This window comes from Corvus cornix, chromosome 8 (assembly GCF_000738735.6).
Source record: "Corvus cornix cornix isolate S_Up_H32 chromosome 8, ASM73873v5, whole genome shotgun sequence".
NCBI classification, from domain to species: Eukaryota; Metazoa; Chordata; class Aves; order Passeriformes; family Corvidae; genus Corvus; species Corvus cornix.
The window spans coordinates 2,488,061-2,503,930 of NC_046338.1; the positions used below are offsets into that span (position 1 = coordinate 2,488,061).

At 43.1% G+C, this 15,870-nt stretch overlaps 1 protein-coding gene across 4 annotated transcripts in view; it reads right to left on the bottom strand.

Moving 5' to 3' along the window:
* The window catches only part of PATJ (PATJ crumbs cell polarity complex component), a 140,000-nt gene that overhangs the window by 21,314 nt on the left and 102,816 nt on the right, over positions 1-15,870 (bottom strand). For all 4 annotated transcript variants that reach the window (XM_039555943.1, XM_039555942.1, XM_039555941.1 and 1 more), the window contains 3 exons: positions 12,526-12,597; positions 12,096-12,213; positions 11,373-11,506 (listed from right to left, as the gene is read on the bottom strand). In XM_039555943.1, the coding sequence (XP_039411877.1) occupies positions 11,373-11,506; positions 12,096-12,213; positions 12,526-12,597 (324 nt within the window). The remainder of the gene's footprint in view (positions 1-11,372; positions 11,507-12,095; positions 12,214-12,525; positions 12,598-15,870) is intronic.

Here is a 15,870-nt window from a genome sequence, read left to right on the forward strand (position 1 = left end):
CCAGAAGAAAGGAACAATGGCAAATGTTAGTTTATTACTGAGGTTGGAAAATGTAGGCAGTGGCAGATGTAGCTTCAGGGAAGGTTTCAGTGATTTAATCTTATTGCCAGCAATAGATGTCCCCGAAGAAAAAGCATTACAAAGAACATACTGTTCTCTTGCTGGTGCTTTCCCTTTGCATTGTTCTGGTTTGTTTCTTTTCTTTCTTTTGTTCTTTTTCCTTAAAAAAATATATAGGTGAACATCCTGCTGCAGTGCTTCAGCTTGCAGGATGGGATGCTCCAGTGTGCAAAACCTGCTCCTCTCCCCAGCGACACCAGCAAACCCTCGGCCTCAGAGCTGAGCCACCAGTGCTGGCTCTGGGTAAACACGTGATTTTTAATTGCACACATAGGTTTTGGATAACCCATTCTCAAATACACCCTCCAGAAGTGCTGTTGTGAAGTCCCCCACCAGCTGGATGTACAAGCCAAAGAGGAGCTTTCCCACAGTGCTCCCACGAAAAGGTGGTGAGGTTGGAGCGTGCGAACCCTGCTGTGCGACGGCTTCTCGAAGCAGGGGCAGGGAATTGCTGCTGGGGTGGGAAAAGGTCCCTCCATGCTTGGAAAACACTGTTGGTTACCACATCTTTCATCACCAATTCACCCCCTGCCCGTGCTGCCTCACGATCCTTTCCCAGCACATGCTGAACAGAAAGAAAACTCAAATGCCCTTCGGATAACGCTCAGATCCTGACACCACCGAGAGCACGATTCCCTTTCATTCCCTCTACAACTTATTTAAGGATGTGGACTTGCTGGAGCACGGCACCACTGCCACAGGTCCCCTCTGATACATGGACACCAGTCCCAGAAAAAAGCCTGGAGGACTGTAATCACAAATGGATTACAGCTGATACAAGAGTCCCAGATGGGGGAAAAGAGATTTCAATCTGCATAAATGAAGGGGAAACACTGTGAGCTGTGTACCAAGTAATTAAGAAAATCAAAAGAGTGGTTTGATTAAAAAATAAAATAAAATCTAGATATAGATACACCACTGGCAACTAGAGGGTTTATTTGCAATAACTGGAGCAACAAATACTAACAGAATAGAATAACATGGGCACGTCCATCTCAGCAGCCTCTGTGTCTTAGATACTCTCCCTGTTGTGGGGTTTGGGTTGTTGTGGGGTTTTGGTTGGTTGGTTTGGGGTAAGTTTTTACCTTTGTTTTACAAATGCTGGTGTTACTCCAAATCAACACAAGAGACTTTTACCAATGAGAGAACACAAAATATTGACCAGCTTGTTAAGGCAGCATCATTCACCTGGGACACAGCAGGGCAGGGGGTGACCATGAGGCTTGGTAGAAAACTGGCAGTGTGACCATGGAACAGTACACTGGGCACGCACACAGCATGGTCAAATTAAACCTTTTCAGACTGGATTTAATCTCATATTTCCTAACCTCAGAGCAAGGACCTTTCAATCACATCTCTTTAAGTTTGTTTTTCATCTGTGGTTGCTTTTAAAACACCCACCAACCTGGAGTTACCAGCTTTTCCCAGCACTGCTTTATTAAATGTAAAACTGCACATACCGAAGGCTCAGACCCAGGAACCACCAAATGTTATCAGTTTGGATAATCTGCATCATCTATTTGAAAAGGCAACACTTCAGCGTTACACTGTGGTTCCTGCATGTGTGAGAAGCCAGACCTAGGACTAAAAATACACATGGCATGAAAAGGTACATTCCTGCTCGCTCTGTGCCTACCCTGCAGAAGGAAACATCTCGCTGACCTGCCAAAACACTGTTTTTCTTAAGCAGGTTTTTTTTAAAGTAGTGTAGCTGAACCAGGCTTATCAAATCCATTAAGAACAGAACAGAGCAACGTGTCCATGATGCACTGTAAAGATTTCTAAATAGTCCATAAGCATAAATACCAGCTTAATTTTCCTTAGCTTATGAACCATGGCAAACATCTCTTTCCTCTGATACTCCTGGGATCAGCTCGAAGTACTTAAACCAGAAGTAATTTTTTTCCACTGGATCTAGTGGGACCTGGATAAGACTCTGTTAGTTTTGATCATCCATGACAAATCACTAAAACCAAACTGCTGATGCTAGTGAACATTTTTAATCATATCAATATTTGAAAGAACTGTATGCAGTGCTGAGATGTCATACTCCAACCACCTAACCAAGCCCCAAGCTGTAATGACTCTATCAACAGGCATGGATTGAAGCTGGAACACCCCTCTCAGTGCCTCAGGAAAAAAGTAGGATCCATTATGACTAAAACAATACATTTATTTAAAGGATAGGTTTTATTTTCTGGACATCTGCAGCTCCTGTTTAAATTAAATGTGTGCTTGATAGCAAAACCTACATAGTTCCAAATCAATCAATCAAGAGGGATGAAGAGAAAGTGGTGTCAATGTTCAACTAAAGGTTGTGAATTCATGGTGGCTCTGGACAGATTTTCCCATCCCTCCCCACCTCCTTTCACCACCAGTTTCATACAGATTATGGCTCTCCGTGGTCGAGCTTGGCAGAGTCACAAAAACTGTTCGTGCAGAAGGGGAAATAAAAACACTCCCGTATCAAGAACACACTTGTTTAAAAAAAGATACCCAGCTGCTGAAAGCACATACTTCATAAAGTTTACAAATCCATTCAACAAACTGGGGCTTTAATCTTTGTATATTTTGACAAAGAACAGTCTGGGACCATTACACAAACGGGCAATCAATGCAGAGCTGAGCAGCTCTTGCCCGGGACGGAAGGATGCGGAGTACGAGCTGGGCCATATAAACAGCGTTTCTCCATGCTAAACAAAGTCCACACTGGCAGGTGTAAACTGAGGCTGTCCAGCCATGAAAACACTGAAAGAAAGACAGACTTGAAGGGAATTTCTCTGCTACTGCTGAGATTGCCATCCTAGGCTCAAAAACGTTTGTATTGAAGGGCCTGCAGTCCAAGCAAAGGAAGCTGAAGGCACTGACACAGCACTGCCACAAAAATCACCTGCAAGAATGGTTCCCAAACGTGGCAGAAGTGCACCTGGTTGGGATATGACGTGCCCCAAACCTGTTAGAAGCAGAAATGGTCACCAAACCTGCCACAAAGAGAAGGTATTTTGTAGGGTTCAGACTTGAGCTGTGACCCCTCACCAGCAGAGTATTGCTCTGCCTGAGAATACCACTGTGACTGCACAGCTGTCGAGCAAAGGGAAGGCCCAGGAGTGAGAAAATGAGGGTCTGGCTGTGGAAATAAAGGCAGAGAAGCAGGAGAGCTCATGGAGCCTCTTGGTCAACACCTCAAAGATCAAAGCTGGTGCAGAGTGAACAACGACTGAACAGTGAGGGCAAGGAGCCTGACAGAAATTAGCACCCACCTATGGAAAACAGAGCTGGTACCATGTGCACAGCATGATCTGCACTGCATTGCCCTTCATCTGAGGAGGGAAGAACCCTGAACTCCCAGGGAGATGGATCTCAACTCCTCCCCCCAGGCTGTGGATATTTTTCTGCTTGATTTATAACAATTCAGAGACCTGTGAGGGGAAGAGTATCATGCTCACCCCTCAGCAAAGGGCACAAACAGACATGTTAACTCTGAAATCAAATTCAGGCAGATGGACAGCTTAATCTTTGTATCTTAAATGTCAAGAACCAGTATGGCAGAGACCTCAGGCGAGGACCACAGAGCACTGCCCTGATTGAACCTTTGGGAGAAAGGTGGTCAAGTCAGCATCCTACTCAGGAAAATCACTGACCAAGTGATCCTTAAAAGCCTGCAGGAGCAAAAACCACGGTGAGAAAGTCTCACAAGCTGCTGGCTTTAGGCTTGGACTGTTCACGTGTTCCCTGCAAGTTTACAGCTCCTGAACCAGTCTCTTCAGTGTTTCTTTTCTACCATGCAGCTGTTCTTCAGCAGGACAAGCAGCAGCTTTCCACTGAAAAGCCACTGCAAAGCAGCCCCCAGGCTGTTATTGGGAATGCTGGGAATAGAGGGTGAGGGAGGAAAAGGACACAAGATATGAAGGAGGCACAAATATTAAGTACCAAGAGTATTTTGATGAAGTTGTATCCTGTGATAAAGGCGGGTCAGTATGCAAAAAGGGGTGATTTCAAAGGATGTGGAACAGAGAAATTTCCATATTCCTGGTGTTGGCTGGGTTTGACAAGGAAAAAGGTCCAGATTGTGGTAAAGAGGCTTCCTGCACAGTACTGACCAGTCCTGCACTACTGCAAGTCCTACTGCTTTAACTGAGCTGAACTTTGCTTTGAGTTTGTCTTTGTTGAGCTGTTTCAGTCCATGAGCTCCAGCCATCATTGGACAGGATCAAAGGCACCTCACAGAAGGAAGGTGAACCACTCCCCACTGAGGACTGCAATAATCAGCACAGAGTGACTGAGAATGAATCCTGCCACCAACCATAATCACATACTTGGTGCAGGGAATGAAGCTTTCTGCATGGATTCGAGCACTTTTCCCGAGGAAGACAAAAAGTAAACTACATATAAAAACCACGCTCTGGAAAATACGGGTTCTGATTTAGTTGACACATTGTGTTTTCCTAAGCTAACGTTACACATTTCCAACTAATTTCCTACATAGCTACAAATGTTACCCTGAATTAGCACTATTAAGGATAATAACACTGCAAGGGGTTTTGCTGACTGCAGGATCAGCGATTTATCTCTTTCCCAGGGCAAGCACAACACCGTTTGTTATTTCCTTTTCAACTTCTATAATACTTTGTCCAGAGTAGTAAAATCGTAAAAATTTCATTTTTACAGGCTGGTTCAGAGATAAAAGCAGAAAACAACTGGTTGCACAGTGAGTTTCACTGGAGAATTAGCCCCACGCAGGAATCCCTCAGTAGTTAAAATAAACCCAGCTGCTGGTTACTTGTAGGCAGAGGAAATGACAACTGCTATGATCTCTGATCTTCCATTTGCAGACCCAAATGGTATCTCTAAGATAACTTTTCAGCAAGGGAGGGTGAAGGTCAAGCCCAAGCAAATCACTCGACTTCTTAAGGGGGTTGTTTTATCTGATGCATCGTGCTGCAAATGCCTCCTTCTGGCACTGCAGGATTTTGCCACTGCTGGCGTTCACAAACCATTAGCAGGCACCCCAAATCCTAAGCCAAACACTACTGCAGTAACAGAGGCTGCAGAATGTAAAAATGCAGTACCGTGTTAATGCAGAAATGCTTCACATTGCACGAGACCCAGAAACTGCCCCGCTCAAGGTCAAAACAAAAGGTCTGTTTCCCATTTAAGAACAAGCCCTTGCAAGAGATGGTGTTCACTTGCCAACTTTCGTAAAAAAGATTAATCCACAATATCAATATGAATATAATTTTTCATACTAAAATACAGATTTATTTTAAGGAAGTGGATAGTATTTGTATTACATTTTATAGGCCCCTATAGTTACATCTGGTCCTTATTTATTTAAATTTTATTCAGCTTGCATAATATTTTTGCTTACAGTTATATTCTCTAAGATCAGAAAAGCTAAAACCTGAAAATTCAATGGCACTATTCATTAACATTCCTTCGCTCTGCAGTCATAGACATTTGCAAGCTCTCCTTTGATTCTGAAATAATAAAACTAAGGTAATAAGATGTTTAGTGTAAAAATATATGACTTAAGTCAGAATGATAGAAAGAGCTATGTTCCTGTGAATCACATGCCAAAGCAAACCAAAGTTTTTGAAAAAGTATACATGCTCATTTTAGAGGGAATAATAAAACACAGAATGACATATTAAAACCTTAACTCTCTCACTCTCATTATTTTATTAAGTAAAAAAAAAAAAGAAAGTTTGCAGTGTACAGAGCATAGCACAGGTTATAAAGAATGCATGAGGTGCTGAATGTGTGTGACACAGGAAGCCAGGGGTTTCAACCAGCAGCAGCCAGGATCCTCCTGAAGTCCATCCTGACAGGTCCTGCTGCTTTTGTATATTGTTAACTTAAATTTTATGGTTGATTTACATTCCTGGAAGACACCAGCTCCTCCAAGCAAGGCCCTGCTACGCAAGCACGCCCTACCATCAGCCAGACCCTTGCCAAAGACCCATCAAAGACATGATTTCCAAAACTTACTGCCCTAATTCCGTTTTGTGACAACTCATGTACAAAGCAGCTTGGGTTTGTCATGCTCCTGCAAGCCAACGTCCTCCTGGAACGATGATGAATCCAGCAACTCCATCTCAGCATTATCCAAGCAGAAGTCAAGGCCATTCCTCACAATTTCGAGCTAACTGCATTTAGCACCCTGTCATTAAATTGCCTTCTGGTTTATAAATGTGGGAGAGGGTTTAGGAGGGATTGTAGTTTTTCCCTCTCCCAACCGCAGACCCTCCCTCCACGATACCCGAGCCACGATTAAAAACTCAGGGCTCCTATTCCCGTTTTTCATTCCATTGTTCCATTCACTGTGTGGCAGATTTAAAAGCAGCAGCATCTACAGCCCAGATATTGCTGGAACCCCCCTGAGGCCAGTATCCCCCTTTTCATTTGTGGTTATAAGGAGAGCATATTTCACTAGAACTCTCTCAGTCTTAGCTGCACAGGATGTCTGTCTATGGAGTCACTCAGATGTTGTCTGTCTATACCTGATAAAGGTATTTTTTGCCTGGATTTCAATATAACTGAAGTGGGGAGTGTGGGATGAAAGCCCAGCCAAGGGAGAACCCGCTCAGTGCCACAGCAGTCACAGAGCCCTCACGCTTAGGAAGGTCCCCACTGCTGACAGACTGCAGCAGGGCACAAAGCAGAGCTCTCAGGCTTGGCTTTAGAGCAAGAACAGCCTGATTTTGGCAGCACGGAGCCCTCACAGGGTAATTATCCCTCGCAGCTCCAGGGGCAAACACCGGGGCTTGAACAGCTGCAGTTACAAGTCACAGTTTTCCTGATTATTCCCTTGCCCTGCCTTAACAGATGGGGTTTATTCAAGGGATGACTCACCTGGACTGACAGAATGAATCTAAATATTCTTCTGTCAACCTGCATCTCACCCTCAGGAAGCTCCCCAGAAAACCTTCTGGGCAAAGCCAGGTGATCAGGGAAGTTCTTTCCTCCCCAACTCCAGTGTTAGCAGCTCTCCCACCAACTCATGTTAGCTGAGCACAAGCATATTCTGTTACATTTTGTGTTCCAGTTCCCTGGCTTTGTGGATCGCTTCATTTTACAGATGGAGTACCTTAAAGTTTGTTAATTGCCTTAAAAATGCTTTTTATTAAAGTCAGCTGAAAGCAAAAGTACAAAAAGAAAATTTACCACATTTGAAGTAGACAACCCAGTATAAAAAATCCTGCATAAGAAGTTTAATGTTGTTTACAACAAAAACCACACAGGACAAACACTGTTTTTCTTCCTTTCTGTGTAAGGTTGAGATAATGACCACTCCCTGCCTACTCCACCTCCAGAGAGCCCTAAGTTACAGCTCCTGCAATCTTCTTTTACATCAGAGGTGCCTCTTCAGCAATTAGCTGTGATTTCAAGCCCCAGCTGAGCCTCGGAGCCCTCCTCCCTCCCAGGTTCTCTAACCCTGCCTGGAGGAACATCCCCAAACCAGCCTTGAAACTGCTGAACCCCCTCGGGCATGTCTGAGTGTCTTAATCACTCAGGCAGCAAAGACAGAGTCAATAACCACCAGTAATCAACTCGACCATCACTAAATTATTCAGCTGGCAGCAAAGCAGTGCCCCCACCCTGCAAAGAAAATGTTTGTACCTTAGAGCAGTGCTTTTTCCATGTATTGCCAGAAATCAAATCCTTCAAAATTGACTATCCTGGATCACAGAAAATCATTGCAAGTTGTTAACTGGACAAGACATGGCAGCATTCAACCACTCTGGGGGGGATTATGGGGTTGGGATATCAGAGAATCATGGAATGGTTTGGGTTAGGAGGGACCTCAAAGCCCATCTCATTCCATCTCCTGCCATGGGACACCTTCCACTAGGCCAGGTTGATCTAAGTCCTGTTCAACACCCACAACCTCTCTGGACAAACCCCACATGCCACCTGATAAGTACAATTTAAAACAATTCCTTGATGCCCAGTCCTCTAAGGATTTAAGATGAAAATCTCATGGGTGTCCTGGGGAGCAGCGTTACAGCCTCATTTTGGGGATGCTTCTTGAAAACACTTCTCTTTTTTCCCCCTGTTCTAAATTCCCACTCTGAGGTTACTTTTACAAGTTTGATTGGACTACAACCAAAAATAAAATAAAAATCACAAACTGAAAGCCCTGTGCTTCAGCCAGCTCCACTCTGCACTTTAATTGCTTTAAAGCAGAGGCCATGTGTTGTGTTCTCTCAGGGGTACATGGGAAGGTGAAATGAAAGTGAGTGAAAGAAAAAAAATACTTACAAAAAATCAACGCTTAGAGGGAAATGAAACAGAACTGCTCCAGGGCTAGAGCAGCCTGAAGATCAACAACATGAAGACAACTCCCAAGGACAATCCTTCCTTCCCCATGCCTTTCCTGAAAGCACATCTTTCCAGCTGTTGCTCCCCTGCTCCTCGAGCACAGAGCCCCAATCCTGGCTTGTAATACATCACTGGAAAGGGTTTGGAGTTTAATGGGATGGACATCTCCTCACCAAAAAACATTGCACAGGGGTTAAGACATCACTTTCCAACCTCCTGAATGAGTTAACCTCCCTGCTCACAGACTGTATTTTTCAAGTCTCTACTTGGTGATTCCTGATGAGATTCCCGAGGTTATGACTTAAAAGTTACACTCTGTATTTCATTTTGAAGCAGCCTGTCCCTGGCTGCCAGATTTATTATTCCAAAAGCTGGGCCTGTACATCTTGTGCTCAAGGATGATATAAAATATTCTGAGAGAGCTTTCCCATCCCACGTGCGCTGCTGTTGAGTACCCTCAGCTCAGCATTTTCAGATCAAGAGCATTTTAGTACAACATGGGTGAGGCCCTTATAGTCTTGCCATGTCCATTTTAGACTTGACACGTTCTGAGCAGCATTCCTGGCTTCCCCCATGCTGATAAATTACTTCTGAGATCCTAGGAGCTGGGGTTCGTGTCCTTCAGGGGTTTGCAGACACTTCTGCTGAAGCCAATTACAGTTCATTCCAATTTCTCTGCACTGCAGCAAACAGTGGATCTTGGACACAAAATTCCTGCCACACAACAAAACCTTGAGACCTGATGAACTCCTTCGATTTTGCCTTTTTTAAAATACAAAAGATGCCCATCTGTGTAACTGAGTTAAAACCAAATGACAGATAGACAGACAGATACATCACTCAGCTCCATGGACCTGTTTTGTTACGTTTTCTCTCTAAGCTATGAAACTCAGAAACACAGAAACTTTCCTCCAGCCCTGAGCAGTATTTGCTTTGACTCCTCGTAGGTCATGTGAACTTCATTTCGATTCTTTTCAAAAGGTTTTCTGACTCCAGGACCCAAAAAAGAAAAAAAAAAAAAAAAAGGAAGGCATCCAAATAATTTGGAGAAGATCAGAAGCACAAAGTAGACAGAAAAATGGGAGGTTCCCTGCCCGTGGCAGGGGGTTGCAACTGGAGGATCTTTAAGGTCCCTTCCAACCCAAACTATTCCAGGATTCTGTGATCCCACCAGCTGTGGCCACAACCCTGAGTTCCTGCCTTGAGGAGAAGGGCTTGCAGGGACTGTTTTGGAGAAGGAAGTTATGGAGAATCCCAGAGAGGCTCTCTGCACATGGCAAATGATCGGGTTAGACTGTGGTTTCCCAAAAGCACCTTGTTTCTATGAAACACCATTTCTTGCCTTTCAATGAGCAGATTCAGAGTTAATGAAAAGAAACAGGGACTCATTTTGGTAAGTCCTGTAAGCTGAGGATCTGAAAAGTGGGAAGTTGGACCTCCCTCCCTTCATGGTTTCAGTTACTGCACTCCAGTGCAAAGACTTTTAAAATCAACTCCTAGGAGGACACTTTAATGAATAAACTAATGAAAGCGTAATACTTAACCAAAAGCATTTACTCAAATTTAAAGAATAAAACCCTTTGCATTTTTCTCATCTGCTCTGTAAAGCAGTTATTTACAATTTTCATTTATTTATATTAAAATCTCATGAAAGACACACACCATATTGCATCTGACAGACTGCCATGTACTATTTCCAAATTCCAGTTAAATGAAAAAGCAGGGAGATGACTAACATTGAGCAACTTATTTGAATTTACTCAACACTGAGGAGCTTGACAAAAAAAGGGACTGTGGACAAAACTGTGCATGGCTGGAGAGACTGAAAACTAACTCGGCTCCATCTCCATGGGACACAGAGCAATTAATTCCAGCTCTACATAACTGGAGACTGGGATAAATGGGAGAAAAACCTAAATTTTTTCCTATTTCAGCTTTAATGCTGTAAAAGATCCAGCCCACACTCCGCAAAACAAAACTTTCCTTTTCCTTCTGAATTCCTTTCTTCTTCCCTTTCAATTTTTTTCCTTCTTTATTTTATTTTATTTGGGTTTTTTTTGTCTGGAAGAAGATTACTACATTGCAACTGTCTGTACATGCTGACACTCACTGCACTTTGATGCTTCATGATGCACCTCTATGATACTTTGGGGAGTAACTGCATGTACCAGAGCAGCTCCACTGCCTGAAGAGTCTCTGTGTCAGGGAATTCAGGAGAACCCAGCAAAGACACCTCTGCAACAGACTTGTTTACTGAAAGAACGGAATTTGACATTTAAAAAACCCAATCTGGCTTCTTTTACACTGTAGCAAAGCATCTCTCAAATGGAAAAGTGGAGAGCAGACAGCAAGAGCAGAGGCAGAGGGTGGTGTAGCATCACTAATATGCTGAGCTCACGCTTGAACTGATACATTTTAATTCATCTGACGACAGTTTTTTTAAAAACCATCATATCCAAGAGGCAGATTAAGCCAAAAGACACAGAAAACAATAAAAGATTACCTTTGGTTTACTTCTGTTCTGCAAGGGCTTTTGCTGGCAGGCAGATAAATCACAGTTTGTTTAAACAGCTACTGAGCATTTCTGCTCTCAAGACAGAGGCGTTATCCTTGCTGAGACAGCTCTACCTCTGCAACATTAACTTCTGGTAACTTACCTGCTTGCAACTCCTAATTCACAATGCTTAAATAAAAGAAAACACATTTGCAACCTCTGGCCACAGCAGAAAAACTACTGAAACACAATTTAGACAGGAACATCATCTGATCTGACACAAGGCAAAATTGCCAGTTTTTTAATGGAGGTTATAGTTGGCTTGTCCTCCCTCTTCTGAGCAATTTATTAAAGCAATTACACATTAAGGGCATTGTTATTTTCCATGTTTCCTTTGTCTTTGTCTGCAGCAAGTATGAGTTTAACAGAAACTCACCAGTGGAGTGTCCTTGCCCCCGACGATGCTGAGCCCGAGGCCTGAGCGACCCTTGGAGATCTCTATGGTCATCTCCTGCCCTGGAACTATGGGACATGTTGCTGGATCCACAGGCAGTGGAGATGGGAAGACACCTGAGAACATAAAAAGAACATAGTAAGTCACACAACACAACAAGAAAATGAGAACCACCAAAGGAATTGTGTGACAACAACTAATTAAGCTTTTGTTGGCTCTTCAGCGTAACAAAATTGAACTAGAGAACCACTCTGAGTCACTTCTGAAGTCTCTAAACCAGAGTGACTTGAGTTCTAGGAGTAAATGCTCCCAGTAAAGGCCTGTGAGGACATCTAATTTGGTTTTAACCTATACAATTCATATCATGATGGCAAGGGATACTCCATACAGGACAGATAAGGCCATATTCCAGCACCATGGAATGGACAGCATATCCCAAATTGTCTTTCCTTCTATTTCAATCAAAAACAAGATCATCTTTCTACATAAAAGTCAAGAGAGACAAGTGAAGACAGCTTCAAGCTCTCAAAAATTGTGAAAGGAGAGAAAAATACAGACACTTTATAAAATAACTTTGAATAAGTCATTAGATGTTCAAAGAAACAAAACTTCAGCAAAAGTTATCTGGAAAACAAAATGAAAACATCCATCTTGGGTTAGGGTACTAGAAATACACTGAATTGTGGAAAAATCACTGGTTCCTACTACGGCTGGGGACTTCTGCCTCGGGAGAAAGGTAAGTGGGTGCTGGCTCCAGGGGAATCTCCTGTGAGCTCACGGGGGCTTTCGTGGAAGATCTGGACTGTCTGATCTGGTTGAGGACCTAAAAGCAAAGCAGAAGCAAGAGAGATCAGTGATGAGTCACAGGAAGGGGGATATGATGAGGTCATTAGCATCAGCTGTTGATTATCGTGCCTCGCTAAATCCTCAAAGTCAATAGAAGGAAAACAAGCAATTTCCACACATTTAAAGAGGAGCCAGTAATTTTTTATGTTTCCATCAATAAAATTAGTTTAATGTCTCCCCAGTTAATCCCTTCCCCCATAAATCACTCAATCTTCAACCAAATCAAGCCCTCAGGCCCCTCCCTTACTGGTTAACATAAACACACAAACATTTCCCTAAACACACATACATTTTCTGGGAGCTGCTCCTCTGTCTCCTGCTGATCTGCCACCACTGGTGTGTCAGCTTTACATTTCACATCCTACAAAGTCAAAAAAGAAAGTGAGATGTATTGAAAATGTCTCATTAGCTTCAATAAAATATCTTGCAAAACTCAGGAAGATGGTTCTAGGGAAATACAGTGATATTTTGGAGGGACAGGACACAGGGAATGGCTTCCCAGTGCCAGAGGGCAGGGATGGATGGGATATTGGGAAGGAATTCCTGGCAGTGAGGCTGGGGAGGCCCTGGCACAGGATGCCCAGAGCAGCTGGGGCTGCCCCTGGATCCCTGGCAGTGCCCAAGGCCAGGCTGGACATTGGGGCTGGGAGCAGCCTGGCACAGTGGGAGGTGTCCCTGCCATGGCAGGGGTGGCACTGGGTGGGCTTTGAGGTCCCTTCCAACCCAAACCAGTCTGTGATTCCATGATTTCTTCATGTAAGCCCATTTGTAGCACTAAACAAATCTGAAGGCCAAAACTGAAAAGAGGAAAAGCTGCTGTGAGCACAGGGAATATCAGGAGTTACTAAAATCCCACCCCTCAGTTCTGAAGGCATGCAATGCACAGGAGGGATTTTTGGGGAGGAGATGATCACATGTGCTCTGTATTGTTGCAGAGCAATGTGAAGCTCTGGAATGACTGGGACAGCAATTCCCAAGCTGTACAGGGACCCCTCAGTGCCCACAGCAGGAAGGGGTTCAAAGTCATCTGCTCTCTCCTCCCCCTCCTTTTTTGGCTCTCCTAAATAAAGCAACTGCTTAAAATGCATCCTCCAGCCTCATTAAAAAGGCCTCCAACAATGGTACCTCAATCACTGGCTCCACCTTTAGCCTAATTTCTTTCTGTACCTTTGCAATACACTAAAATATATTTTTATCTCCTACTTCTACAACTGCTTCCAGACAGTTACAGTGCCCTCCCTTGTTAGCTCTTCACTAAACTCAGGCCCCTTTGATCCCAGTAATAGTTAATTATCTTATCCCATATTAAAAACCCTGAAAAACAGTCTGTTTTGCAGAAATTATGAGCACCAACTTCCAAAGAATATTTCAAATCTTTTTCAAATATTCAAAAGATACTCTGCATTTCAGAAAGAATTTCTAATTAAGATGACAATTTATAAATTAAAAGTAAACAGAATTGCAGGTAACTCAGCTTGAGAATACTGGCCTTGTTTGCTGGAGTTTTGTTATGTTAAATCATGCCAACCCCCACAGGAGTTCTTTTTTCCCCTTGAATTTTTCTCCAAGCTTGCTGTAACTCTACAACTGCAACTATTATCCAAAAGGATAACAGGAAAAAAGATAAAGTGGTGATCTCATTGTATTATCAGAGGTGTCAGGGGAGAAATGAGAAGACTGCTTTGTCATTTTCTGAGAGATTGTTTTAATGAGCAATGAAAAATTACTTCATACTTCCCTTTTTCATTGTGGTATGTGACTAAAATCTGAAGCTTCATCTTGCACAGCAAGTAAGCACCAGGCACCACCTTTACGCCTCTCTGATCTTTTAACTGAGGCTGTGCTAGAGGTACCTGAACAAAATAAGCACCAAATACACCCAGCATTTGTCAAAAGCCTGCAGCCCAACTGGTTTAATCAAGTTCAACCCCCTCAACTCCATCCCAAAGCACTTTCACACAGCCCCTCCTCTCTGCCAGTGTTTCAAGGGTGTGTTTTCTGTTTGTGGTAAAGACAGATTATTGTTCCAAGTTCAAACCTTTAAAGGCAAATGAATCCATTCTCACCTCTGTCAGATTAAAACTTCCAAGAGCATCTCAAAGCCCCCTCCATCAATTCTTTTCCAAGGACACCTTATGGAAAGTCAGATTTCTCCAGCCCTCAGAAACCCAGGGCCTTCTCTGAGACCACCTCAAACCTCAGCTAATAAACACACAGACTTTGCCTAGTACTTCCACTGGCTCCAGTTCAGAAACAAAGTTGTTTTCCTTCCCCCTTCTTATCATCCCAGCCTACAATGATGTCCATTATACAACTTTATAGCTTTTAAAGTGATGAAGTGACAACAAAGAGTATGTTGTGAGAGACTGACAAATTTATCAGCAACAGATGAATAGAGAATGATGTGAATTTTTTAATTTTCCTTTTATTACAGCTGTCACTTGGTGAGACATCCTGCCCATGCTTTGAGCTGTACATACTTGTGGAAGATCTCTGCTGATAAGCACATACTTTTTATTTACTCAGTGAACTTGATCTTACTTGTTGACTTTTACATTCCTGATTTCTCCTGACATATGACTGAGAAATTCAGTAACAATGGTGAAGTAGCACTGAGGCTCTGGTAGCAACCATCATGCTATGAAAAACAAGGCACTGTTTTCTTTTGCTTCCACACTCCCTAGAAGACTGCAAGAGAAATCTCCCTTCCCAAAATACCAATTTCTCTTGTGCTCCACTGCAGAGTCAGTGTCTTAATGCCAGTTGTGCCTACAAACCCACTCCCTTCTGGCCAGAACCATCAGCACTCCCAAACTGAGATCCACTCAGAAGTATTTCCCATGTAGGTTTAAAATCCTGTTGGTAAGAAAACTCTGAAATGATGAAACTGGCTTTTACTGCTCTTTTTCATCCATTTATACCCATAAACCAAGGGCTGCCCCAACTGGAGGCATTATGGAATGAGCAGTTGGACCTACAGGCATTCCAATACTTCTCCAAGTGCAGGCCTTTGCCTTCTCTTACCTCTCTGCCATTGCTCTGTTTGGACAACTCTTTTTCTTTCTTTTCTTTTACCTTTCAACTTCTACCCTTTGGCTCCAGAGCTCCCTTCTTTCTGGCTCCAAGTCTGAAAAGAAGCTGCCAACATATTCTGGGTTTCCTGTGGTTCCAGAGGTGTCTTCCCTCCACACCTGCCTTGGATTGCTGCAATTTCTTTTTCCCATTAAATCCACTCCTCCTCCAACACCACCCAAAGAGCTGCACAGCACAGCAGCCTACACCAAGAGTTCACTTTTGTATAACATATTTCATATGTTTTTATCCTCTTCAGTCTTTGAGCAATTTCTCCTATTACCTTGCAACCCCTCTCAAATTTCTTGCCAAGCTGAGCAAGAACTCCAATAAAAACAGGTGAATGACACCTGCAACTACATGCAGTGAAACTCTGATTCATTTGTATTCCAGCCCATCAGAGGAATCTGCACAAGGCTACCAAACAGCAATAACTCAACCTTTCTGTAATCCGTTAGGGACATAAATCAATCCATGGGTGATTAATTCTGATGCTTGAATAGCACATAACACTTCCTAACTCTTGGAATTTGCAGACTCATTAATTAAACACTTACTAGCT